Here is a 27,557-nt window from a genome sequence, read left to right as displayed (position 1 = left end):
ATGACTCTTTCAAATGCCCAGCAGGAGACCTCGAAACACAATTTAGTGATGCTCAGGGACAGGAAGTTACATTGTTCAGCCAGTCAACAGAAGGAATAAGTGCATGCATTCTTCCAAACCATTTGAATATTATTGACGCTGATGCTAAAAATAGGAACGCAAATCCTGATTCCTATTTCTTTCTGTGGTTGTTTTCAAATAAAAGGTTATGAAATGCTTCAGCTCCTGTAAATCATGTTCAGAAGATATATAGTGATGTACAACTCAGAGTCCAGGTCTATATACTTCTCATAAATATCGTACTGAGTTTCTAACAATAAGTCGTCCTTGACCCGCCACTAGTATTGCATCATATGGAAAGTCACAGTTTAAAGTCGGAGCATCACATGTTTGTCTCTGTAAACTTCATTACATTTTTTCTACACTGGTTGGTGAAGTACCTGCTGGCATTTGGTTCTCATAATTATACCATATTTAATTAAATTAAGAGTCCTTGAAGAGGGGGAAAAGCTCTCCCCACTAGCAAGCTGCCAGCGTTACCTGTCAGTTAGCAAGCTCAACGGAAAAAAAAATTCAGTTTAAAATGCAGCTGTGACTGGGCCTTAAAGCGACATAACTCACTCAATAACTCGCATATGCGCAAATCAGTAATCAATTTCAGATTTCTTCCCGTGAGATACAGAAAGCTTTTATTAAAGGAGGTGCGGAAAAGCAAAGATAATCAACATGGCTAAATCATTGACACAGGGTTGAATTTCCATGACTGTTAGAATGTATCCACCTTTATCATATCATCACATCTATCACCTTATATGAACACTGATTCAAGATTCAAGATTCAAGATGTTTTATTTGTCACATACACACACAGGGTGTGCAGTGAAATGAAAGTGGCACAATGCTCAGGAATGTGCAAGCAACAAGTACACACTATTTACAATAAAAACAACACAATATTTACAGTAAGTGTGTGTGTGTGTGTGTGTGTGTGTGTGTGTGTGTGGCCTAAGAGGGCAGTTGTGTGGGTCTATGTGGGTCCTGGTGAGGTCGGAGTTCACAGTCCTGATGGCCTGAGGAAAGAAACTCCGTCTCAGTCTCTCTGTTCTTGCAGCGTGACTACGGAGGCGCCTGCCTGACCGCAGCAGCTGAAACAGTCTGTTGTTGGGGTGGTGAGGATCCTTCATGATCCTGCCGGCTCTGGTTCTGCACCTCCTGGTGTACAAGTCCTGCAGGGTGGGAGTTGGTTCAAATAGTCGTTCCGAGCCACTACACTCTGCAGAGCCTTCCTGTCCTGAGCGGAGCAGTTGCCAAACCAGGCTGTGATGCTTCCTGTCAGGACGCTCTCTACAGCTCCAGAGTAGAAGGACTGAAGGATCCTCTGGGAAACTTTAAATTTCCTCAGCTGCCTGAGGTGGTAGGCGCTGCCTTGCCTTTCTCACCAGAGTGTCTGTTGACCATGTCAGATCCTCGGTGATGTGGACTCCCAGGTTTTATGCCGCTCACCCTCTCCACAGTAGTCGTTAATCCCCAGTGGTGAGTACGTCCTCTGTTGTTGTACCTCCTAAAGTCCACAATCAGCTCCTTAGTTTTGGTGACATTCATGATGAGGCTGTTGTCCTGGCACCAGAGTGACAGATCAGCAACTTCCTCCAGGTAGGCCTTCGCCGTTGTCGGAGATCAGGCCCACCACCACTGTGTCATCCGCAAACTTGATGATGGTGTTGAGCTGAACCTGGCCACACAGTCATGTGTGTACAGGGAGTACAGTAGGGGCTGAGGACGCAACCCTGGGGGATCCTGTGTTCAGGGTGAGGATTGGAGGTGTGTCTGCCCACCCTGACCACCTGTGGCCTGGCGGTCAGGAAGTCCAGGATCCAAGCACACAGGGGTGTTCAGTCCCAGCTCAATCAGCTTGCCGCCAGTCTGGAGGGACTATGGTGTTGAAAGCTGAACTATAATCAATGAACAGCAGTCTCACATAGCCCCCTCTGGCTGTCCAGATGAGAGAGTGTGGTGTGCAGTACCTGGGAGACAGCATCATCCGTGGATCTGTTTGGGCGATAAGCAACTGCAGCGGGTCCATGGAGGAAGGGAGGAAGGCGCAGATGTAGTCCTTTATCAGCCTCTCAGCATTTCATGACCACCGAGGTGAGGGCCACCGGTAGTCATTCATACATGCTGGAGAAGCATTCTTGGGCACAGGGACAATAGTGGATCTCTTGAAGCAGGCGGGACCACGGACTCAGCCAGGAGAGGTTGAATATTGTGGTGAACACTGGAGCTAGCTGGTTCAGTACCGCCCAGCAGTCTTCAGTACCGCCCAGATATGCCATCTGGACCTGCAGCTTTCCTGGTGTTCACCTCAACAGAGCCCTCCTCACACTGTGCTCGGTCACAGAGAGTCATCCTCAGCGGTAGAACTCACACGCCGCACGCTAACGGTGTGTTGTTAGCGGGCGAGCAGCGCTGTGTGATCTCTCGACGAACTCACCGCCACGCTTTGTTGTGTTGTTGCCCGGGCCGAGCGCTGCTGTTGCTAGCCTCAAACCGTGCATAAAATGAGTTCAGGTCGCGCTAGGGATGCGTCGGCACTCACCATTAGCGGGTCTGCTCTGGTAGTCTGTGATAGTCCGGCCCTGCCCCCTGCCATAGGCGTGTGTCGCGCTGCTCCATCTGTGATTCCACTCCTCTTGGCCTCCTTCACCGCCCTCCTCAGTCCATAGACCGCCTGTACTCGTCCCCATGCCGGACACAACAACCGGAGATATAGCAGCAGCACGGCGCTGCCTTGTGCGTCCATGTTGATATACAAGACCGTTATTAGCAGCAGCACGGGCGTTCACAGCTTCACGGATGGATCTATCAACCCACGGCTTTTGGTTAGGAAAGACCCTAACTTTTACCGTGGGGACGATGGTGTCCGCTATGAGGCTCATTGCTACTCAAGAAACCGCTGACGTCACTGGAACTGGATTGGATCATGTCCCGTCAGTCGACACGCAGAGCGCCCTGTAGCTCAGCCTCTGATTGGTCAGACCACCGCTTTCGTTCCCTCACTACCGCTTCAGCGCGATCTTTTCCGGAAGCAGAAAAATGGCGGCATGGTCTGATTTGCCGAACGGAGGGAGAGAGACAGCCTTGTAGCCTCTCTTGAATGGCGTATAGCAGTGGTCCAACGTTCTTTCCCCTCTGGTAGCACACGTAATGTGCTGGTGAAAGTTCGGCATGACTTTTTTTAGGTTTGCCCTATTAAAGTCCCCAGCCACCACCACACCACTGTCCAACAGTTTTCATATTGTTGTATATAAGGACATAACTAGAAATAATGAAAACGAACATATGGATTTAATCATATTAGATTGTATAAAGTAAAAAGAGGTTACATGTGAGACCACCTGATGCACTAACATAATGCCACAGTGCACCTGATTGGCTTGTATTTGTACATACAGGCACAATAACTCACCAACATCTCTCCATCTTAATCAATGTGTCGGCTACAGTGGAAGAAATTGTATCGACTACATTTATGTGGCAACACATCAGTAATGGCAGTTATGGAGGGGTGAGAGCAGCATGACATCTGTGGCTTTATCAAACTCCTATTCACATCACTGACGTCGCAAGGACAGCTAGTGGGTGGTTCACTGACTTGGCACACAGAGCCAGAGTACACTAGAATCAATAGGCTGAACAAAGAGGAGGTTAAGCTGCCTCTGATGGGACATAATGGAAATACCTTTCTTTCTCCCCACTGCTCTTTCAGAGTTCTTGGAAATGACTAAGCAGGAAGCAATGCTTTCACGCCATCAACCATTAGCTCAAGAAAGATGTAAGGCTGTCCAGATTTTGAAGGTTAAGTGAGGAATATTGGACCATATTCGATGCTTCAACTAGGCAGAGGTCAATATATACAATACAGAAATTGTGTCCGTTGTGTTCCAATACCAAGGACAGCGGCAACACACCTTCTAGTCAACATGAAAGCACAATGCATCTGAGAATACCAGAAGAAATAGGGTGATTCATTATGAATCATGTGATTTGACCATTTCTTTCTTCGTCTGCTATTTTTTATTTAAAGAAATATATATATGACATTTTTAATTTTTTAAGTAAAGTCAAAATATATTGCATTTCGATTCAGAAAAATATTACAATGGCAACAAAAGTGTCAGAACTTCTGCGTCAGTCTTGCTATTTTTTCCATAAGGTACAGGTCATCTATTTTGTTTTAAACATTCCTTTTATCGGTGAGGAATTCTACCATAAACCTTTTGTAGGGTGGGATGAACTCGATGTGGGTTCATGTCAAATAATCTCTACGTCAATTAATGCAAAAAATCTGGAATTTCAATTATTTATCTGTAATGCATAGATCTCTTTCAGCAGGAATGTTTAGAGGCACTGAGCGAAAACTATTTTAAAAAATCTGCATTCTTGTCACGACCATAGACCAATCTGATGTCCCCTCATTTCAATACAATCTAGAGCAGCAATCGGCTCTTCGGATGCAGATGGTAATCCTATTCAGTGTCACACACGACCACAGCTCTTGTCTTTTTTTTCCTCAATGCCAAATCCAGCACTTCTGGCCTTCAGTGCCACACCTAAATTGCAAATCAGCCACAACAGGGATTGGCAATGCAAGACCTCGACACCCTGTTGAAGAAATTATTCATGTATCACGCCGGTACCGTCCATAAATAAAAGATACCATTCACAGTCTGTTCCAGAGTTCTCAGAGCTTGGATGAAAACGGTTTATCCTCGTTTTTTTCTCCGCATGCTTAGAGGGATGTGGGGTTTGTGTTGGTCCCTGGTTTGCATCGTAGACAAAAATGGCATACCTATAGAATGTATAAATAAAAACTGCACACAGAGACTGATATCAATTTCTCGACAGGTTGACTCCTAGAAATCGACAAACTTTTACATTTCGTTGTTTTTTTTGCATGACAATATATTTAAAAGTAGGCATCAGACAAGTTAGTTTTTCTTTAAAGGGCCGCACCCTGAGTACCAGCAGTATTTCAGTTTAGACTCGAGTAAGTTGTACTTAACATTGTACTAAATCAAAATGTAAACAGCAAGCTGCAATAAAAAAACAATCTTGGTGAAAGTGAATTGTGGTTGTTAAGCGAAAAAATAAGTGCAACACATAAGTGTAGAATTATTTTTTTTAGGGCAGCAAACACAGACGCACATCAAAATAGAATACGTGCACCCATTGTTATGTATGTATGTCAGTGACTGCAGGAGGACACGAGTCAAATGATGCAGCACCGAAGGCAACAGAGGAAGTTGTCAAAGTGCAGCAGACAGAATGCTTACCTTCACAGATTATGTCAGCAGGTAGTCCAGTTCATAACGCCGTTTTCATAGGGACCATTTCCTGTGAGTCACCCATGTGAGTCACAGGGAGGCAGCAGAAAGGGATATCTCAAAATAAAATAAAAAATGTAGATAATTACCATTATTGCTGCAAATCTGCTACATTCTGACAATATTTTACAAGAATGGTACTTTTACAAAGAGTATTTGTTCCACATTTGTCGCAAACCAGTGTTGGCTATGGTATTGGTTCATCTAAGGACTGTTGTCTCGTGTATTAGAAGAAAGAGAGGCACAGGTGGTAGTGGTGGCAGACAATCCTAAAGCAAAGAGCTGGTACAAGGAGGCAGTTCGAGAAGAACGACACACACGGAAAAGATAGTCAGAAATACAGACTGACGGGGACACAAGGAGCGGGAGTTTAGAGGCAGAGGACGGGCACACGAAAACAAAGAGAATCAAGTTAAAGTGGCAACATATAAAAGGAGGGGAGACAGAAGCCTACATCCCAGAAGTCCACCATGAAACAATGGTTCCCTGATGGAAAGAGGCCGCTCCTGTTTGGCAAAACCTGGAAGGGAATGGAGAAACAGAGGGAGACCGAGGGGGGAGCGAGACGCAGCAGGAGGGGCGAGAGACCAACAGGACCTGCCAAAGCGGCCCCCATGACGAGCGGCGCCACCTCGTTAAACCTGTCCACGGGAGTCACAGGCAGATGCTCTGCTTTTTCTATGATAATGGCCGAGCTGCTAAGAAGCTAGCGGCGTCACGCTCCTTTGAACAACGATTGACCTTAAAGCTGTCACTCGGCTTCACGCCAGAGCTGGTTCCACCTCGCCACACTCACAAGGGGCTTGTTGCACCAAGCTTTAATGCTGGATGTATGAGTAATGCTCGTCATAAAATGTTGTGCAAACGATGCCTTTCTGGCGATTTGCTATTCATAAGTTTGTGTTTAAGACTTCTGCTCTCCGCTGCGCTGCATGTGGGCATCAGACCGAGGAGCTAAAGATTCATGATCACCAATTATGTCTTAAGACCTTTAAAAACATGCTCCCCAGACTGTGCAAATTGGCAAAAAGGATATGAAAGTGTTACCCATTAATGCGCATTTATTCGCCATTTTACATTTAGCAGACCCGCTGCTGTCAAGCATCAAAGCGCAGTCAGCCCATGGAGCCACGAGTCTTAAGGAAGTAACCAGGGTAATGGAGAGATAGACGGAGGAGAAGAGAGCAGCGGCCCACTGAGGATCAGCTCATTTAGACTGCTTTGATCTGTGAGATCTTAATTGCCGGGTAGCACTGATTGAGCTCTCACAGCGACTTAGCAACACTATCCAGGCGAGGAGGGAGGTCTCGTCCATACCTTCTCACCCTCATTTCTTTTCTTTCTCGAGATAAACTCATTTCAATTCTTGGACATTATTATTTGTATTGTATTTCTATTAATGAGAAGACCACAGCGCTAAAAGCAGCATGCCAGAATGCAGATATCAAGTAATGTGAACCATATTAGTTTATTGTTTTAGCTTGCTAATATTTACTAAACACATCTTTGCAGATATTTATACTGTAAACCAAAGTATTGGAGAACATGAAATGTTCCAAAGCGACTTACGATGTTACATTCATACACCGTAGACACAGCTACAGGGAGCATTTCAGGGTTAAGTGTCTTGCTCAAGGAAACATCGACTGGGGCGGGGATCGGACCGGCAACCCCCCTGATTGAAATAGAGACCTGCTAACCACTGACCGACAGTCGCCCCCCAACCTGGTTGTGATGGTGGCTCAGGGAAGGTTTCTCAGGTGTTTCATATTCCAAATAGCGTGCCAAGGCATGGAGCAGATGCCAATATGCTTCACTGTGTTTTTGATGCATTCGACCTGCTGGTTGCACTAGATGAAAGCTCTCATTCCAAATAAAAACCCAGCTGGTTCCAGAATGACTCATAAGACTTTTCCAAAAAATGATCTGATCTTCCACCCATATTGCTGATATACAGTTGAGATGTGTCAGCTAATGATGCTTTGGAGTTCAGCGAGAAAGATCTTTTCTCTAATTGAATTTCTGCTTTTTCAGCCACATACAACCTTATGTTCCAGCTTTACAGAGCTCCTCTCATTTAAACATTCTCTCATTATTCTCTCATCATTCTTCCTAAATTCCATGAGCCAATCCATCATTGGATGCTGCGCTTGAAATATCTTGGTGATCCTCTGCACACCAGACACACCCAACCACCAGAGCCCTGAAGGAATCTTTAGAAGTTTGAATTGTATGAAGGCGCTTCATGATGATGGAGTCTAAAAATGTTGCCATCTAAAGTAATACTGTATACATTTCCAAATAATCTCTCCTCTTTGAACAAAAGCTTGACTAGGATTGGGTTAACACTTTAAACAAAAGATTGTCTTCATGGTTAAAATAAATCCACTTGGACCGATGACGGCAGCAGGAAATGCGAGATGAGATGAATCTGAAAGGTTCTGCAGATTTTTATTCGGTTAAGTCTCCCTTCAAGTCAAATCCTAATTTTAATCGCACCATATGGCAATTAAATAGTAAGTGTCAGCTACAACAGCTTCTATGGGATATATTTACTCTATACATTCTTCTCTGAAGTTGTAGTTTTATGATTTTATAAAGGTTGATGGTCACAAGTCAGCAGTTGAATATAAATCCTCGAGATAAAGTCTTTTGGAGAGCCGAGCTCTTTTCAGAGGAACTGGGAGCTCACCGTATTTGAGGGGAGCTTCAGCTTCTGCTAAATCCCTGTTTAAACCCCAAATAGAGATCCAGAGGGGCTGACTGGCAAAGGCTCGGGGTTAAGGAGATCATTCAGACAGATGAAGATGATGCATGGCTTCCTCCCCTCTGTCTGTCTGCCTTTTGTCTCTCCCTCTCACATCCACACACAAACCCCTACACACCATCCTCTTCCTCCCTGCCCTTTATATACTCCATGCAACCTTGTACCTCTCTCTCTCTCTCTCTCTCTCTCTCTCTCTCAGCATCATTAGCTGACATCTCTCTCTCTCTCTCTCTGGATGCTGTCCAACTTCTCTGTCGTTGTCTTTCATCGCTTTGACTAAGACAGGAACAGGCAGATTAAAGAGAGGAAGGGTTTAAAGGGAGCCATTCTTTCTGCCTCTTTGTGGCGAGAGGTTTACTGTTAGCGCAGCAGAGCCCTCCCTCTGCTGAGCTTGGTCATTAGAGAGGCTACGGAGCAAAAGGTAACACATGTCGAGCTGCACTGATGAACAAACCAGGTCCAGAGCAGCAGAACACTGCAGGAACAAAAACATAAATTGTCAAACTAAGAATATAAATGGCTCAAAGGATTCTTAGCTGTATTCCAACACACTTTCTATCAGATGGAGAATATTATGACAACACAAAAATACTTGCTGACGTTGTAGGTGAAGCTGGATAGAAGTTATCTTTGGCAGTCTGAAGAAGAAGAAAAAACAGCTTCTAGTCAAACAATGCTGTCATTACATTACATTACATGTCATTTAGCAGACGCTTTTATCCAAAGCGACTTACAATAAGTGCATTTCAACCTAGAGTACAAACTAAGAACAACAAGAATACAGGAAGTAACATTTCCTCAACATAGTCGAACTACAAAAGTACCATAAGTAAGTGCTATCTAAGTGCCACTGAAGTGCTAATCTGTGTTTTAATCCAGATATAGTCGGAAAAGGTGTGTTTTCAGTCTCCGACGGAAGATGTAGAGACTTTCTGCTGTCCTGATGTCAGTGGGGAGCTCGTTCCACCACTGAGGAGCCAGGACAGCAAACAGTCTGGATTTCGAGTGATTAGCTCGAGGTGCAGTAGTCACAAGTCGATTGGCTGTTGCAGGGGCAACGTGCGGGGTATGCGAGGTGCGGTGTGACCATATCCCGGATGTAGCGGGGCCCGATCCTCTAGAGCGCGATGCGCCAGGACCAGTGTTTTGAAGCGGATGCGAGCAGCCACGGTAACCAGTGGAGAGGCGGAGGAGCGGAGTGGTGTGGGTGAATTTCGGGAGGCTGAAGACCAGTCGAGCTGCTGCATTCTGGATGAGCTGCAGGGGTCAGATGGCCTTAGCAGGTAGACCAGCCAGGAGGGAGTTGCAGTAGTCGGCGTGAAATGACCAGAGCCTGGATCAGAACCTGCGCCGCCTTCTGAGTAAGAAGAGGCGTATTCTCCTGATGTTGTGCAGCATGTACCTACAGGACGTCGCAGCGATGTTGGCCGTCAGGGAGAGTTGACTGTCGAGTGTCACCCGAGGTTCCTGGCAGTCGGGTAGGGGCCAACACAGAGCTGTTGAAGGTGATAGTCAGGTCGTGGGTGGGGAGCCTTTCCTGGAAGGAATAGTAGCTCAGTCTTGTCAGGGTTGATCTTCAGGTGGTGAGCAGACATCCACTGAGAGATGTCAGTCAGACAGGCAGAGATTCGTGCCGCCACCTGTGTTCGGACGGTGGAAACGAGAAGATCAGTTGGGTGTCATCACCATAGCTATGCTAGGAGAAGCCATGCGAGCGAATGACAGAGCCGAGAGAATTTGTGTACAGAGAGAAGAGGAGGGACCCAGACGGAGCCTTGAGGAACCCCAGTAGTGAGAGGACAAGGATCAGACACAGATCCTCTCCAAGTTACCCGGTAGGTGCGGTCTTTAAGGTAGGAAGAGAAAAGAGCGAGTGCAGTGCCTGAGATCCCCAGGTCCTGAAGAGAAGAGATCAGGATCTGGTGGTTCACGGTGTCAAATGCTGCAGAAAGGTCGAGAAGGATAAGGACAGAGGAGAGAGGCTGCTCTAGCAGTGTGAAGCTGCTCAGAGACAGCAAGGAGGGCCGTCTCTGTCGAGTGGCCGGCCTTGAATCCAGACTGGTGAGGGTCAAGAAGGTTGTTACTGTGGAGATAGGAGGACACTTGGCTCAAGATAGCTCGCTCCAGAGTTTTGGAGAGAAAGGAAGAAGAGAGACCGGTCTGTAGTTGCTGACTCAGCGGCCGAGCGTGGGTTTCTTCAGGAGAGGGTTGACTCTCGCCTCCTTCAGAGAGTTAGGAAACAGCCAGTTGAGAGGGAGCTGTTAATAAGATGGGTGAGGAAGGTCAGAAGGTCAGGAGCAATAGCCTGGAGAATGGGAGACGGACGGGGTCAAGGCGCAGGTGGTCGGTCGGGCGGAGGTCACCAAGCTAAGAACTTGATTGGGAGACAAGGTGAAAGAGGAAGAGGGGAGGGGATGAAGAAGTTAGTGTTGGTGAGGTGATAGAAGATGGATTTGTAAAGGAGGGCGTATGTCGTCTATCTTGTTTGTAAAGTAGTCGACAAAGTGGCTCGGCAAAAGGGTGGAAGGAGGAGGGGGACAGGGGGATCAAGGAGGTTGGAAAAGATAGAGAAGAGTTTTGGAGTTAGAGAAGGAAGACTGAATTTTGGTCAGGTAGAACGAGCTTTTGGCTGCAGAGATAGAGGAAGAGAAAGAGGAGAGGAGATTGATAGAAGAGCAAGTCTTCCGCTTGATTCGATTTCGCCATTTTCTTTCCCCGCCGCAGGGTGGCTCTCTGCGCACCGAGCCGAGTCCGACAACCACGGAGCCGGAGAGGATTTCGAACGGTCGTGTCTTAAAAGGACAAAGAGAATCAAGAGATGAAGACAGGGAAGAGAGGAGAGTGTCTGCGGCAGAGTTAGGATGCATGAGTGAGAAGCAGTCAGTTGAGGGGAGAGCAGATAGGACAGAGGAGGCCAGAGAGGAGGGGCAGAGGGTGCGAATGTTGCGGCGTACAGGTGCAGAGTCTGTAGATATGGGTGGGTTGTCAGTACCAGAGAGCGAGAGAGTAAGAGATGAAGAAGTGGTCAGAGACATGGAGAGGAGTCACAGTGAGGTTAGAGGTAGAGCAGTTTCTTGTGAAAATGTAGTCAAGGTGGTTGCCGGCTTTGTGAGTAGGAGGGGAGGGACTGAGTGAGAGGTTAAAGGAAGACAGTAAGAGTAAGAGATCACATGACTTCTCTGTCTGGATGTTAAAGTCACCCAGAAGGATGAGCGGGGGGCCGTGTTCTGAAGTTCGATAGGAGCCCTAGCTCGCCCAAGAAATCTCCCAAAGAACCAGGGGACGGTGAGAACAACAATGTGAAGTTGAACCGGATGAGTAACGGTCACCGCATGAAACTCAAAAGTCAGTGGGATAAAGAGTGGAAGCGGGTAGGGACAGAAACACCATGTGGGTGAGATGAGTAAACATACCTCCACCCGACCAGAGGGTCTGGGTGTGTGGCTAAAGGAGAAGGCAGAGGAGAGAGCAGCCGGGTAGACGTGTTGTCTGCTGTGATCCAGGTCTCAGTGAGAGCCAGGAAGTCAAGCGACTGCTCCACAGCAAAGCCAGAGATGAAGTCGGCCTTGCGGTTGGCTGACTGACAGTTCCAGAGGCCTCCTGTGACCAGGTGCTGGGTGTGAGTAGAACGGGTAGGAAGGATAACAGAGGAGGGGTTCCGGTACATGAATGAGCGAGTCCTATAGTAACTACGAGTAGAGATACGCACAAGTATGGAAAAGACACACATATTAAAAAAATGGGGAAATACTCAGCCACCCGAAGACTCCAACGGAAGACTCCTATGTCTTTGTCCTCAGTCTTTCGTCCGATGAGTCACGCTTACGCTACAGCTGACGCGAAAACCCCACCGGTTATGAGCCCAAGTTAGTGCCACTTACCTACAGCCGCATGGACACCGCGCCTTGGCTTTTGGTATTCAAATGACACTCAATAGAAACCAGGTGACGATCGCTCGTCCAATCAGTGAAGATTCAGGTGTCGGAACACAGGACACACCTCTCTACCAAAACAACTCCTTAAAACAGGACAGACTAACAATCTAGCAGCTTTAGACAACAAATACAACAGTAACTTTAGCAGATAAAACTAGTTTAAAGAAGATACTTAGCAGGATCCAAGTAGTCAGTAGTCTCGCCTCACAGGTAGAAAATGAACAGGCCGAGAACAAATTGCATGTTAGTTCCAATCTAATCAAACCAGATTTTGATAAAGCTCTATTACTGCTGGTGAGTTTATTTAATCCTCAACAGGTGTGAAAATTCCCTCCAAACTGATCAGGACAAATCACGATTGTAGAATTTAAATTCTCACTTCACACTGTTAATGGAAATACGAAAAATACAGAAACAGGCCTAAAGAAAAGAATTCACACTTGGCATTGTTGTCTCTAAAAACACAGGGGAGCCAATCAGAGACCGTGGCATTATTTTGATTACCGATCCTAATTTTGGAATTCACATTCCCAATATCACCAGAAAAACTCAATGTTAAAATTTAGAGCATTCGTATTTCAAACTGCCTTCTCAAAAACTGATCATGTATGCATCTCAAGGGGGTTAGACTACTTTAACGCTCTATTTGCAAGATTATCATTACTATTCTCCAAGGCTTATGGTTATGGCTTATGTGTAATGAAACGTGCTGTTTTAAAACATGTTCATTGCCACACCTCTAACTAATATTCTGTATTTCAGCATGAGATAAGAGAGGAACTAATGCATGAAACAAATCCATCAAAAACTCTTACCTCTTTCAGATCGAAAATTACTTCTGGCATGAGGTGAGATTGGAACTGCTACCCAATTTTAGTTGAGCTGTTCTCAAGCAACAGAAGAGGATCAGCGAGAAAAGCCTCAAGACTTGATTCACAAAAGCAGAAATTATTACACGCAGATTGAAAAACATTTTTTTTTTCCCGTCGCCTGACTAATGAGAGATGAATGTGAGAGCTCCACCTGCATGGCCCTTTGTCTAAACTAAGGCACAGTCATGCTCACTCACAGACCAATGGCACTACCTCGGGTAGTAATTTGATCAGTATCTTGCACAAGGACACTTCAACATGAGGACGCAAGGAGCCAGGAATCAAACCGTCGATAATCCGATGAGTTGATCACCCACTCTTCCTCTAAGTTACAGACTATTGCATATGTAAGCATTGGTGGTGTAGCGTTTTAATTAGTGAAATGTGTCAGAATTGTGGTGAAAGGGGGTGTCAGTTTCCCATTTTAATCGTAAACATTTTAAAAAGTAAAAAAAGCGCTTCATAGAGTTTACATTTTCTTGTACCACAACTGCTTTCTGGTGGTTATCAATTCTGTTCTGATTGTTTCACCATCATTTGAGCGGTGCCAGCTCTCCACTGCATCTCAACAACTCTGACAGACACAACTATGATTTGAGATGCGAGCACAAAGCCTTTGCTCCTGCAATGTAACATGGGTCTGAGGGGAAATAGCCAAGCACATTTTCGAAATACCATTCAAAGAGTACGCTGTTATTACATATTGATGTCACACACATGAATAGCAGGATGTTAACGTTTGAAGGAAAACGGTTTCACTTAACGCCCTTGTGCTACCTTACTCTACAGTGAACAGCTGTTACATCACACTTGAATCATTCATTCTGAAAGCCCCCCCACAAAAAAAAGAAAAGAGTTGAGGTGAAGGCAAAATCTGTGGAATGTAAAATGTCTCTCTGGTTACGCTCTGCATCGGCTCTGCAAGAATCAAGAATCACATTTTCAAATTCTTCTCATTGCCTACAAAGCCTTGACGATGCACCATCATATCTTACGGAACATGTAGTACCATATTGCCCCACTAGAGAGCTGCGATCACTAAATGCGGGTCTACTTGTGGTCTTAAAAAGTAGGATCGGAGCCAGAGCCTTCAGTTATCAAGCTCCTCTTTTATGGAACCCGCTTCCACCTTCAGTCCGGAAGGCAGACACAGTCACCACATTTAAGAGTAGACTTAAAAAAAACTTTCCTCTTAAATAGAGCTTATAGTTCGGGCTGAATCAGGTTCACCTGGTCCAGCCCCCAAGTATGCTGATTTAGGCGTATAGGCTGCTGGGGGACGTTTTAGGATACACTGAGCACCTCTCTCCTCTTCTCTCTCTCCTTATAGACAAATTCACGTCTCTCCATCGCACAATATTAACTCTACTTCTCCCCCGGTGTCTTTGTTCCTTATCGCCTCATAGGGTCCATTGGAGCTGGTTGTGTCTGAAGCTTCTTTGTGCCTCCTGCCTCAAGGGCCCGGCTCAAACTTCTGTTTAATGGATAGTGGAGGTCTGGATCATGGTCCATGCCTACTACTCATTATTCATACATTTATTCATTGAATGTGCTGTAACTCTGTAACGCTTCCTTCTGTAGACATGCCATCTATTGCTTCAGTCCATCCTGGAGAGGGATCCTCCTCTGTTGCTCTCCTGAAGTTTTCTTCCCTTTTGTTCCTGATCCGATGTGAGGACCTGGGACAGGGATGTCGTATGTGCACTGATTGTAAAGCCCTCTGAGGCAGATTTGTAAGTTGTGATTTTGGGCTCAACAAAATAAACTGAATTGTATTGAATTACTCCAGTGAATGGTCAAAAGATGATGCAGCACACAGTAAAGTATTGACCTATAACGCCAATTAGACAATCTACCCCACACACATGCCCTTTACATAAGTATTTGGCTTGGTTATTGCCTTTGTGGATATGTTTACTCTGGTGATTTCACATGTGTGAAGCCAAACATTAGAACTGAGCCTCATTTTCCTTTAAGTGCCATTAAATAGGATCGATGTGAAATATCATCCAAGTGTGTGTTCCTTCTTCCTTTTGATGGTTGATTCTATTCACTAACAGTAATAATGAGGCCACCTGTATTTGTAGTGCCTTCTTGGCAGAGTTCAATAAGATGTGTTTGTCCATGAAATACGGAGCTACAGACATCAGCCAGTTAGTTTGTTCGGAGATGGAACGTATTAGAATATTTTACTCAAGTAAGATTAGACAAGCACTTTCACTAGATATTTTACTCAAATAAAAAAAAGTAGGCTAGCTAAGGAAACTGCATTACAATTCCAAAATGTGGTTATGGTTGGAAAGTCAGTGATGACAGACATGTAGGCTATAGCTGTAGCAAATACCCATTATTTATAACAACATTAAATTAAATACAGTGCATGAGCAGGTCAACATGTACTCATCACACCACAGAGCCCTTGTGACCATAACAAGCTCTTTTCCTAGAGACATCTCCTTGTCTACAGCGATTAGGCAATCAATACAGTCACCTATTTCAGTGCATAGCCTCACTGCACTCCACAAGCACCGCTGTCTGAAGATGTGTTGCATTTTGGTCACTTAGCGTGCTGACCGGGTGGGGATTAATTAAGTAAGAAGCAACATTTTTTCCAATAATTTTCATTAACAGAGGTACAATCCTACTAAACCCTAATGAATCATTCTGCACCTTTCTCAAACTGCTCAGCTAATGGATTCATTGGTTTTCACTCTGTACGGGATGCTACTAGAAATGTAGTAAAGTACAATACTTAAAATAAATAAAACTAATTTAGAATTATTATATTTATATATATATATATATTGAATCATTCTAAATTATATATATATATATATATATACAGTATATAAATTCCATTCCATTATCCGAACCGCTTATCCTTTTGTTTAGGGTCGCGGGTCGCTGTAGCCGATTACAGCTGACAATGGGCGAAGGCAGGGTTCACCCTGGACAGGTCACCAGTCCATCTCAGAGCTCACATAGAGACAGACAACCATTCATGCTCACATTCACACCTATGGGCAATTTAGAGTTCAATTAACCTGCATGTCTTTGGACTGCAGGAGGAAGCCGGAGGGAACCCACGCTGCCACGGGGAGAACATGCAAACTCCACACAGAAGGACCGATATATAATATATATATATATATATACAATAATATATGTATACTATTGTTTTTAAACAGTGCACAATACACCCAACTTGTGTTACAGGAACAAGAGAAAATGTAATAAATAGCTTACATCCCTGGTTGAGTTTAGCATCCAGACCTACCGTCACCTCTAAATATCAATCATTCCTGGAGTCTTGGAATTTGCTGTGAGGTTGCCAGAAAGTCTCCAGGAAGTCACTGAAATTGTCCCAAATAATCCCAAATAAAATCAACACTTTAGTTGTTCAATGTATTGAACTAACATTGTAATGTGTTAGCTGTAAAGGTGCTGGTAGCATTGTGTTACCTTCATACAGATCCAGGCTAGTAGTCCCCCTGCTTTATGTCTTTATAAGCTACATGTTGAAAAGACAGTGCTATCAAACTTTTGCAAAGAGAGCACATATGTGAATTGCAAAGTGTTAAACTATTGCTCTACATTTGAGTTGGAAAGAACAATGGAAGAATGAAGAGTATGCATTGGTTTTTTACATTTTTACTGTGGAGAAAGCTTCTAAAAGTTGAACTGGTGAAGAAATGATAACAAGATAGGAATCAAAGCTTGGAGATACATCTTTATCATCGATGGAGTCAAACACGTTCCACAACATTATTTCACAACTACTTTGGCTGAAGATGTCTTGTTCTGTAATGATATGACCAAATCACTTCTGGCTCCACAAGACTAATAGTCATTAAGTTGCAAACACACCGCATGACAGATCCATCCGTCGCGCTGTGGAACTGAAACCCTCTTGTTCAAACAGCGTTGAATCGTTTCAGCGATTGTATTTAAATATCACGTAGTTTAAATCCGTCCAGTGATTGAAACTGTTAAAAATAAAAGTCTTCGACAGAAAGTTGAGTACAAACACCTGAACAGCCGAGAGGGCCATGTTCCAACCACGGTCAAAGCTCCTCAGCTCTTGCGTTTCCATTTGGAGCGGTACCTGGTTGGTGCGCTGTCAGCAGGATCTGTGTTCCAGTTGGGTGACTGAGCCTTCCTGGTATTGAAACACGATGACAGTGAAGGTGAGTCTCACACCAGCCAATGGAGTCATCAATAATAAGACAAGGTGAGCAGAAAGGGTGGGTGTAGGGTTATCAGGGTACGGCACGCGCTCTTCCCATGGTGCCGCGGGGGCAGACGGGCCACGTGGAGGCGAGATATGGCTTGACGCTCCTGGAATCTGTAATTTGACATCTGTTCTGTGTGAGAGTCTGTCAGAGGGCAGGAGGAGGTGTTTGAGGGTATCGCCGCTTCCTCTTTAGTCTTGAGTCTTTGGGTTTTCATCAAAGAGATCAGATTTGCAGGGCACAGAGAGCGGCCGAGCAGCATGGCAGTCGCCGGAGGAGATCGGCTTCGAATGGACGCTGAATAGTCGTTCATCCCACAAAGTCATTCCTCCTCTTCCACGTAGGTTGAAGGGAACCAGCCCATCTGAGAGGCAACAAAACAGGATACAGTTCAGGGAGCATCACATATATTGGGCAGGACATATATTTGTCATGTCAGGTTGGTAATCTTGAGAAAACAGTAAGAGTACAGTAAAACAAATAAACCAAGCCGAGTGTTAAAACTTTTCCAAGAGAAGTAGCCAACAGCACTAGCTCCACCAAAACCACTCCTTCAAAATTCTCTCAATCAATGTAACAAAGAACATTTGAAATATTGATTGCCGTCTGGATGTAATGAAAATTTCATCAAATATGGCAACAAAAAATTTAATTAAAGAACATAACCAACCCTTGCTTTTAGCTCTAAGACTGTAGAAATTAATCACTTTAAAAAAAATTAACTAACAGAAGAACAATATGACACCACACAGCATGATTACATGGAATACATGTGTAAATAAATTCTACAATAGCTACTACTGTATTTGGTAAGAGCACAGATGCCACAAAACACCAAAGTGCAGATCAAATAAATACAATTTGAACAGTGACAGGATCCGACAGCAGACCTACCCTGCCGTCGATCTCGCCCTTCCACCACCCATTGGACATTTTGGTGTAGATCCTGATCATGTCTCCTTGCAGCAGGGAGAGCTCCCGTGTGTCTCTGGAGCAGAAGTCATAACGTGCAACTGCAACACCCACCAGCCTGGGAGAAAACACTGAGACAGAGACATCTTGTCTCATTTTTGAGAAAAATCTTCACATAATTTCACAAAGATTTTGAGAATATCTCAGTGTAGTGAACTTTTTAACGACAAATGGATGAGAACTATATTGTCTCGGGGGCTGGGATTATACAGCTCTCCCCTCTCATTGGTCCACCAATAACCAATAACTAGGACATTCACAAAATCAAAGAGACAAGCTCAATACAACAGTCTAATCTGAATCTAATCTAAAAGTACAGTTTATAGATGCTCTTTGGTTAGCCACCTTAGGGGAAGGATAAGGCTGATGCTGACTAACTGGAAACTTTTCCTCAAACTGAGTTTATTTTAACATTTGTATACAACTTTGACAAGTAAAATGTCAAGGTCAATACCAAACTACCAACAAAATACAAATAAGCTTTTTGGGACTCCAAGGAATATTACGGGGCAAACTCAGCTCAAGGAAACTTTGTTTCTTTACCTTCAGAAAGTATATTACCATTATATTACTTTGCATGTTTGTAGTTTTTCCAAGGTTAACGTCACAGTGACATAAAGCACATTTCTTATAGGTCCACAGTAAATTGACTATGACTATCTCTTGAGGATCGTAAGGAAGCAAAGAACCGTGACTCCAGGGCCGGATTCATACTGAGTGTGAAAGCAAAACCAGTCATTGATGAGGGAGAAATATAGAGAGCTGCCCAGCTTGGCAGTGACAAATGCACTGTAGATTAGACAGGTCATGGGTTATCATAGTCATGTACTGATCCCATTAAAGGCAACACAGCACTTATCAGGTTGTACAAGGTTATTTTTACACATATATCACTCGGGGGCACAGGTGTGCCTCGGTTTGTTTACCTTATCTGTGAAAACTACAGCAGGTGACACAGCTGGGAAGATATGCTGGATGAAAGGAATACACCTTCTCCCTCAAATACACACAGGCCACATCATGCCAACACAGAAGCTCAAGCCCACACAGACATGCATGCATGTATATGCGTATGCACACAGAGGCAGACGCGGACAAAGATATCCTCATGGACTATTGTGCTGAAAATCCTGTACGCTGTAAAAATGAGAAGAACGCCCACTAGTCCAATGTTGGAGTATTTACTGACATTGTTAGCTTTATAGTTGCACCTATTTAAAAATGTACAGTTTAAATTTGCCATTTTTATTTTGTTTATGCATATTTGTTGTGGTAATAAAAAAAGTGAACAAACTAAAGTATATGACCACTTTTAATTTGCTAAAGTGATCATGATAATTGATGAATTTAAGTCAAATGTAAATGCCAGGATAGGTGGCTTTGTTATTTTCACATAGTGGGTGACATCAGAGCTCTCAGATATTCACAATATTTCCAATTTGGATTGACAAGAGGCTGACGTGAATGACTTTCCCCCCATATGGCAACTCGTACGGTCCGTGCAATATGACAAAAAACGGAATCATTAGACTACAACAGAGACAGGAAAAACAAGACATTTTGAAACCTGGAAATGTGGGCATACAAAAAGGGAGAGACAAAGAGAAAAGATGAACCTGTACCTGACCAGAAAGGCGAGGAGGAGGGAGGAACAAAGCTGCAGCCGCCAAGAGGAACTACAGAGAAACAGAACGAGTGATGGGTGGATTCAAGGAGGGGGGGCGGGGGGTTCAGGCCATAGTGGGAGAAGAGAGAACATAAGCAAAGTAAATAAAAGTTTGACAGAAAGAGAGTATGAAAAACGGGTAAAAGAGAAAGAGAGAGAGAGAGCGGAAAAGTTGGCGAAAAATAAGCAAAAAATAAGTAAGGGTAGGAGAGAAGAGAGAAAGGAGGACAAAAATAGTGGAAGCATCAGACAATGTTCAATACTGACCAATAGGAGGTGGGTATTGAGTAGTAAACATACAAACTTAACTTACTTTATGTGTCCAAAAGTATTCTAATGTTCACATACTTTGGTCTGGTGTCGTTTTTCATTATTTGGACTTTCAAAGGTTCAATTAAAGTCCTAATACTACAACATGACATGATATTTTCAGACAATATAACACATTCGATACTCGGGACTCTGACACGGAATAGTGCAGAGGTACGTCATCAAGACTTACAAGTGGGAAACTCAGGCAAGATTTATCTAGCCCGAGTTTTGTGTGGCATAAACACACCTAAAGTTACAACAACATGATGGCGCACAGTGAATTATCTTTTCAGAATTCTTTGCTTTAAGTTGTGTTTTATGTAGAGTTTGTGTTGTGAAACATACTGGAACAAAATTGTTGCTGTCAATTCCATTGCTATTATATTGATTACTTCATTACGAGAATCTGATGTAGTTCACTTTTCTCCTTCTCTTAAGGGTTATAGCAGATCCTTGAAATGTCTTGAATTATATTTTCTGAAATATTTCCTCATAGGATTCTCAAGTTAATTTAAATGTTAACTTTGTTTCTCGTCGCTGTGATAATAAATGTATGTCCTCTGTAGATACTCGTGATCCTCAGAGAGTTGCAACACAAATATTATTTCGCTGTTTTATGTTTTACAGAGTAGACGCATTTAGAGCCGACTTTCAATGGATTGCAGCAAAAATGCACTTCCAACCATTTTGGTAACAGTTCGGAGAAAGGGCCCTTTCCTTTCTCAACATGACAATGAAACCGAAAAACATCCCAAACGTAGCCAAACCAGAAGAAGGTCTAGCAGAGGGTCTCTGTAGAGACACTGATTCACACTTCTAGTGGGGCATTGGTGGCGATTGAAAGGAATGACTCTTGTCGTAACATCTATACATCGTTTATTTGAGAAAATACTAAGTGAATGGGAGCAAAAACCCTGCAGCCAGGTTTCTAAATCTTGTGGAGAGTCTCCCCAGAAGAGATGGGAATGTTAGCATTATGTAGCAGCATGTTGATGCCCATGGTTTTGGATATCAGGTGTTCAACTGTCTACATCCCTTTGGCTATAGTGGTGTAGCCTCTATAATCTTTCCCCTGATCATACTGCACTACACAGCTATAACAACCTTTTGAGCGAACAAAAGCAGCCGTATGTGAGTAAGTATACGTTTGGGCACAGCCCGGCGCCCTCACAAGGCAATCCACGCCGCAGAGCCAATTACTTCTGCTTCCATATGAAATCGCATTGAGCCAGAAGACGCTCACACTCAGACAACCACCTGCTGTCATCAGAACTATGTGGCTCCATGACTTCTTTCTGTCCCCCACTGGGATAAGTAAATGGAAGCCAGTACATGTCAACTGTGTCTGAGCAGAAGGCAATCAAACAACGGTGCACATACCTGCTGGAAGTATGCACAGTATCGACAAAGTGATGTATGTAGGTACTGTGTGTGTGCATGTGTAAATAAACATGTACCGAACATACAACCACAAACCAGCAGTGGATACGACAGCTGATGGTCCTTTTTTCTAAATGTCCAGCATTTTTTAAATCTTATTTTGGCTGATTTCGCATCGTATTCACTTATTTTCATTCATTTAAGACAACGGAATTTTTTACTACAAATTGTGAGAGATTTTTTTCCAACCCATGACATTCACACACGTACACAGATGGAAAGCAATCAGCCGGACTAGATTAAAGACGCTGGTTTTGATTCCTCTAAACAAATGACTCCAAAGTTTTGAGGGTTTTTCAATAGTTCTGCATCTTGTGATCGTTTGCTCAGCCTGGCATTGTTTTCTTTGCTATGAAGTGTCTGTTTTGGGATTCAAACCATTGTGTGTGTGTGTGTGTGTGTGTTTTTGTTGTTGTTTTGGCATGACATCTGTCTTTCCACGGAAGCTGTTTACCAGACAGAGAACGTGGTGCCCACACTGAGTCTGTCTATGGGGGTAGACAACTTAAGGCAATAATAATCTATCCCAGAATGCATTGAGGATCTGTCAAGCCTTTCTCACAGAAGGTAGAATGGCAGCGATACACAAACACCCCTCTTTCAGAGCTGCTTTGAAGCTTGATGCGCTGGGAGACCGATTCTGCCGAAGGAGGCAGAGGGACAAGGATGCAGCAGAATTCCACATCCGAACAGACACAAAAGGCTAACTTTGACTTTGTTCCGCCGTTCGCCGGCTTGCCTCTGCTGCGCCGGCTGTGGTTGTTTCCAAGTACGCCTCTTTTTAAATTAAGCCAGTTTACCTCCAGCTGCTTTCTGCTCTTTTACATCAGATCATATTTATATTTGCAAACTTTCCACAGTTTTGTGGAAACAGCCGCAAGTCCCTCAGTTGGACCAGGGGTATCCCCCAGGTGTGTGTCAGCGGCGGGCGGCTGTCACACCGCTTTCTCCGCCGCCAGCCCAAGTGAAATGTCATGTCCTGTCAGGAAGATTGTGAAGCCATCTCGGAGCTGAGTGGCATGCGGAGTGTGACGTTTGGAGGAGCAGGCTCCTAGTTGCCCGGGGCACCGGGCCCTAACGGGGACCTCTCTGCCGAGGCTCCTTTCTGTTTCTTTCACACACTTTCTCACTCACTCCCTCCTTTGTCTTCTGTTTCTCTCACCCTTACCATTTGTAGCCCTCTGTTTCTCCTTCACCTCCATTCACACTTGTATCAACACGTCATCTGTTTTTGCATATTTCATCAGGTTTAGGAAAAACACTTTCACTCAAGGTGGAAGTATATGTGGAATGCATTGCAATTTAAAGAAGACTGCACCAGCTAGATATCATCTACAAGTGGGCTTGTATTGTATCTCTCATAATGTTGTCCGACTGTTTGGCCACATTTTTAAAGAAATGGTTCAACATTTTTGGAAATATGACTGATTGATACCACTCTTGTGTTTGTACCTTATAAATATGACACTAGAACCAGGAGGTGATTCCTGAGTTTACCATAAAAACTTTGGTCTATGGACGTAGCCAAGAAATACTTGTCATCCTATACATTGTCGTAAATAAATGAGATAAAGTATTATCTTTGTGAGCTTTAGAGGTAAAGAACTAGGCTAACTGTTCCCTCCTGTTTCCAGTCTTTACACGAAGCTAACATAGGACAGGTTGCTCTGTATTTACTGAACAGATAGAGATTGCTATCAATCTTCTCATCTTACCCTTGGTTAGTTGAAAATAACCCATTAACTCTTCGACAAAAAGCCACAGATGGGCCTTTCCTAAATGGGACTATTTTCTTTTCCCTTGTAACCTCCATTTCTACCTCTTTCATTTTCTTTACTATCTCCCTACCTCCGATTTATCTCACTCTTTCCCTTTCTTACACCGTTTTCTTTTAACACACTTTCACTCATTTACACCTCTGTTCTCTGTCTCTCTTTCAGAATCTCAATTCCTAAACGGCATCTTCCTCTGTTCCTCTACTTCTTCAACAAGACCTTTCTCCTTCACATTTTGAGGAGGCAATGCAACAGGGGTGTGGTTGTGGGTTCTCCTCGCCTCCCCAGCAGTTTCGAAAGTGTCCTGAGCAAGGCAGCTGGCCCCCCAGTTGCTTCCCGGGCGCTTCACCGCAGCCCACTGCTCCTTAATAACTAAGGATGGGTTAAATGCAGAGAACTAATTTCCCCTTGGGGATTAATAAAAGTGTATATTCTATTCTATTCTATGCCTCCTCAGAGTGAATGAGCATCTGCTTCTGTCTCAGAGGACCAATAATAACGCAGGAACTTGTTGAATTTAAGTATACGTGTGCATTTATTCATGCCTGTTAATGCCGGCAGGATGATATCAAGGATGTTGCTTTTCCTCTTATAGTCAATAATTACTTCTTAAACACAGTGGCATTACTCTAGCAGTACACTGCTGAGTGCATCTTTAATTTTGACTCTGTCAGAGCTTCTCATATTGGATTCTGAAAGTGTTTCCAGATAACATCGAATGTGAGTTTGACCCAGATGCAGGGGGTCTGCCACATAATATGCAGATAGCATCAATCAGACAACCTAAAATAATGACACACGGCGTCAGTACTGGTTAAATCACTTGTTTCTTTTACTATTTAATAAAAATGAATGTATTTTCTGTACAATTGGATTATCTTGTTTGAATCAAGTTCAGATTTAGCAAAAATCTACCTCCACCGAAATTACATAATTCCTTTTTGGGTCTATTTATTGTGTTATATTTAATCATTATTGTATTTTATTTTGTTATTTAAAAATAGGAAATGGTAACATCTACAATTCCATGACAACTGGTCAGAAATGTTTAATTTTAATGTACATTGACAGCAATGAATCATTTGACGGTGTAAATCACAAACACTTTGGAATTTATCATTTGCCATGAATGAAGAGAAACATGATAGATGACAATAAATTACATTTTGGAATAAATGAGAACTGCAATACAGCACACAAACATATTCATTATAAATCTAATTTATGAGAATAGTTTGACAATATATATACATATATATTTGTTATGTTTGATATCTTATATCACTGAACTAAACTACAGTAAGCACAAATTACTAGTTTGAGAAAGCAATGGCAAACATTCTTCGTCTAGTTCAACCCAAGTTGATGACTTAAGAAGGAAAACTGCTACTGACTTTCCTACAACACTGTTCCTCTGGGAGTCCTGGAAGCTCATTATACAGTGCTAAGGAAAAGCTCTGCCATCATGACTATTTAATGTAAGGTGGGACATTTTTCTACAGTTCTGAGAAGTCAGTATCGTACATCAGCTGCTCTATAGTAACACAATATAGCAGGCTCTTTCTTTAGTTTGTTCTTTTCCTTCTATTTGATAAACTGGAAATATATATTTTCATTGAGTGTTTTGGTCAGATAGAAGCTTTACAAGCAAGAGTACTTCCAAAGGAGAAAACACTTACTTTACTTGATCTGAACTGGAGAGTTATAGCAAAACTGTAGCCCAAATAGGTCTCAACAAAAGCTTAGAATTACTTTCAATTGTAACGGGCTCAAGATCTGATCCGGTAGCATGTGTCATACACCGTCTCAGGGAAGGAAATGTGAATGTTTGTGAAGCAGACTCACCAGAGCCAGACCTGGTAATGGCTTTGGGTACGCTTCCATTGGAGAGTGCTCTATAGGGAACCTGCAGAGTGGTGTCAAGACTGCTGAAACCCTCCTTCAATGAATGCTGCTTGTAGTATTCCACCAAATCCTGTGTGAAACAAGCACAATAAAACATAACATGCCCTGAACAATGATAATCCAGTGTGAATATAGATGGATTTGTGTACAAATGGACAGAAATTAAACCAAAAATGTGTGGGCAGGTTGGCTGAGGAAGAACAGCTTGTTTCATCATGATAATACATCAGGTGTCATTACTGAAGAAGTGTTTCTGAGAAGGGCAACTAACTGCTATTAATCTTTATATCTGGCCATTTCAAGTTCAATACTGGAAACCAGCTATTATCAGCGACTGAGAGACAGGCAGTTGCTTAAAACATCTGCTCGTAGCTTTGTGAGTGTGTACACAAATGTAGAAATAAACCACAAGTCGACAGATCTAACCATCGTACAATATGCAGCCTGCGTTATCTCCGGATTGCTGCAAAAATTATGTCATGTCAAAATGATTATTATCAATAATGCTGCAGTAGTTTACGTCCATACAAATGTAAAACCTTTACCAGCACAGTCCTGAACAGCCGACTCTCAGCGATGTAAAAGCAGCCATCCTTGGTCAGAATCTTAATGTGCTTGACTTTATCGTTGAACCTGTGGAGGGTGAATAAGACATGGGCTGCTAATCAACTATACATGCTTCCACATCAATCCAGTCTCTGTGGCGCACCGTCACGAAGGTCTGTCCCAGCTGACTGCCGGTTACCACGCCGAGCAACTTTGTTTGACAAGAGCACCTCAGGTTTTCCCTGCTGTGGAAATCAGAGCCAATACACTCAAATCATATAATAATAGAAGCATCAAAGGATTACTGAGTCTTACCCTGGATGATGAATTAATACTGTATACTAGTGTCTGATTGTGAGCTTTCATCACAGGTCAAATGGGTATAACAGATGTGTTTCTTCTTTGTTTAATTTGCAATGTATTAAGAAGAGGCATTAGAGGCTAAAGGTATCAAGTCATTAACAAGAAACGCAAGAAATGTAAGACACAAATCATATTGAAAAAGTATTGATGATAAACATATTATTTTTTCTGGTCCCCCACTCAGCTCTTAAATAATGCAGTTTGAAGCTAAACTAAGAATGTGTTATTGTTTTAAATTCCCCACAAAAGAAAAGAAAGAAAGTCCCCCAAATCAACAGCAACAATTTATTTTGTAAAATAAAAAAAATCATGATTTCAAGCCAATTAAGGTTTCTTTGCCAAACATTTGAGTCGTGTGGACAAACTGTTCCATCTATTAGTGATTGGCTGACCAGCATCAGGCGTGGATAACCACTTACTGGTGCGTTCCATCTGAACTTGGAGGTGGGAATTTCTGTTGGATGTAATATCTGCCAATCTATTGAAGAATGACCATTGGACAGAAAAATATATGAATGATGCTCCCTAAGATCACAAAAAAGATGTTTTCATTTAATTACCATCATTAATATGTGGTCTTTTTCACAACAAACATTTTGACAAATCGTCAGAAAAGCACAAGAACATTTTACATAATTAACGATAGCTTTTTTCAATTTGGGTGTATTACTAAGCCCCGAGGGTGAGCCAGGACACACAGTGGCAGGGCGTAGAAATATAAATGGAATGCAGCCCTTCTTAATTAAATCTGTGTGTTTTCTGTAACCTGTGGTTAGTCTCCAAATGTCTGCTTTGAAAAAGAGGAATGTTCTTCTTCTTATTTTCTTTAATTTCTTTCTATGTTAATGTTCTTATGTCCAATGTTGTACCAAGCTCACTTTACCTACAATAAGCTTTTAGTGTGCTCATTTAATCCAACACAGAAATATGTATCGCAAATAACTGTAAAATGTATGATAGAGTATGTGAGATCGTATGCTCTAGGCTAAATAAAATAATGAAATGATCAATTAATCATGTCATGTGAGATTAGTAGCTCAGGAAAGCTACTGTGTTGAATAATATTGCAGACTAACCTTGACAATACACACACACTGTTCAGGACACATACACTGCCGGCTTCAATGGGCGTGTGCAGCCAAGCCAATAGAAAGCACAGGGCTGTAAATTACATCCCATGTGGTGCTATGCAAGTTACACTGAAAATAGATCCGCATTGTAAATCTTCCGACGCAGTGTATAGCGCATGACAAGAAAATGTAGCAAATTCCCAGATACATTATGAATATATGGCGAGTAATACATTGTTGATGTGTGTTGAGTTATAGTGCATAACACATGGAGACAGATGAGTCCTTTTTGGTGAGTATGTCCTTCTTCCTCCGATA

At 43.1% G+C, this 27,557-nt stretch overlaps 1 protein-coding gene across 6 annotated transcripts in view; it reads right to left on the bottom strand.

Annotated features, from left to right (window-relative positions):
- Positions 1–16,593: 16,593 nt before the first annotated feature.
- Positions 16,594–27,557, bottom strand: part of LOC130198187 (guanine nucleotide exchange factor VAV3-like) — a 42,866-nt gene continuing 31,902 nt past the window's right edge. For 3 of the 6 annotated variants that reach the window (XM_056421323.1, XM_056421324.1, XM_056421326.1), the window contains exons 24-28: positions 25,806–25,893; positions 25,201–25,330; positions 19,785–19,838; positions 18,085–18,233; positions 16,594–17,554 (exon numbers count right to left, since the gene is read on the bottom strand). In XM_056421323.1, the coding sequence (XP_056277298.1) occupies positions 17,513–17,554; positions 18,085–18,233; positions 19,785–19,838; positions 25,201–25,330; positions 25,806–25,893 (463 nt within the window). In that variant the 3' untranslated portion in view covers positions 16,594–17,512. Of the gene's footprint in view, positions 17,555–18,084; positions 18,234–19,784; positions 19,839–25,200; positions 25,331–25,805; positions 26,052–27,557 lie in introns of those variants that run through there. The other 3 variants (XM_056421325.1, XR_008832578.1, XM_056421327.1) reach the window with 3 other exon arrangements.

This window comes from Pseudoliparis swirei, chromosome 8 (assembly GCF_029220125.1).
Source record: "Pseudoliparis swirei isolate HS2019 ecotype Mariana Trench chromosome 8, NWPU_hadal_v1, whole genome shotgun sequence".
NCBI lineage: Eukaryota > Metazoa > Chordata > Actinopteri > Perciformes > Liparidae > Pseudoliparis > Pseudoliparis swirei.
Note: the sequence above shows the minus strand (reverse complement) of the source record. Positions and strands in the feature narration are given on the sequence as shown.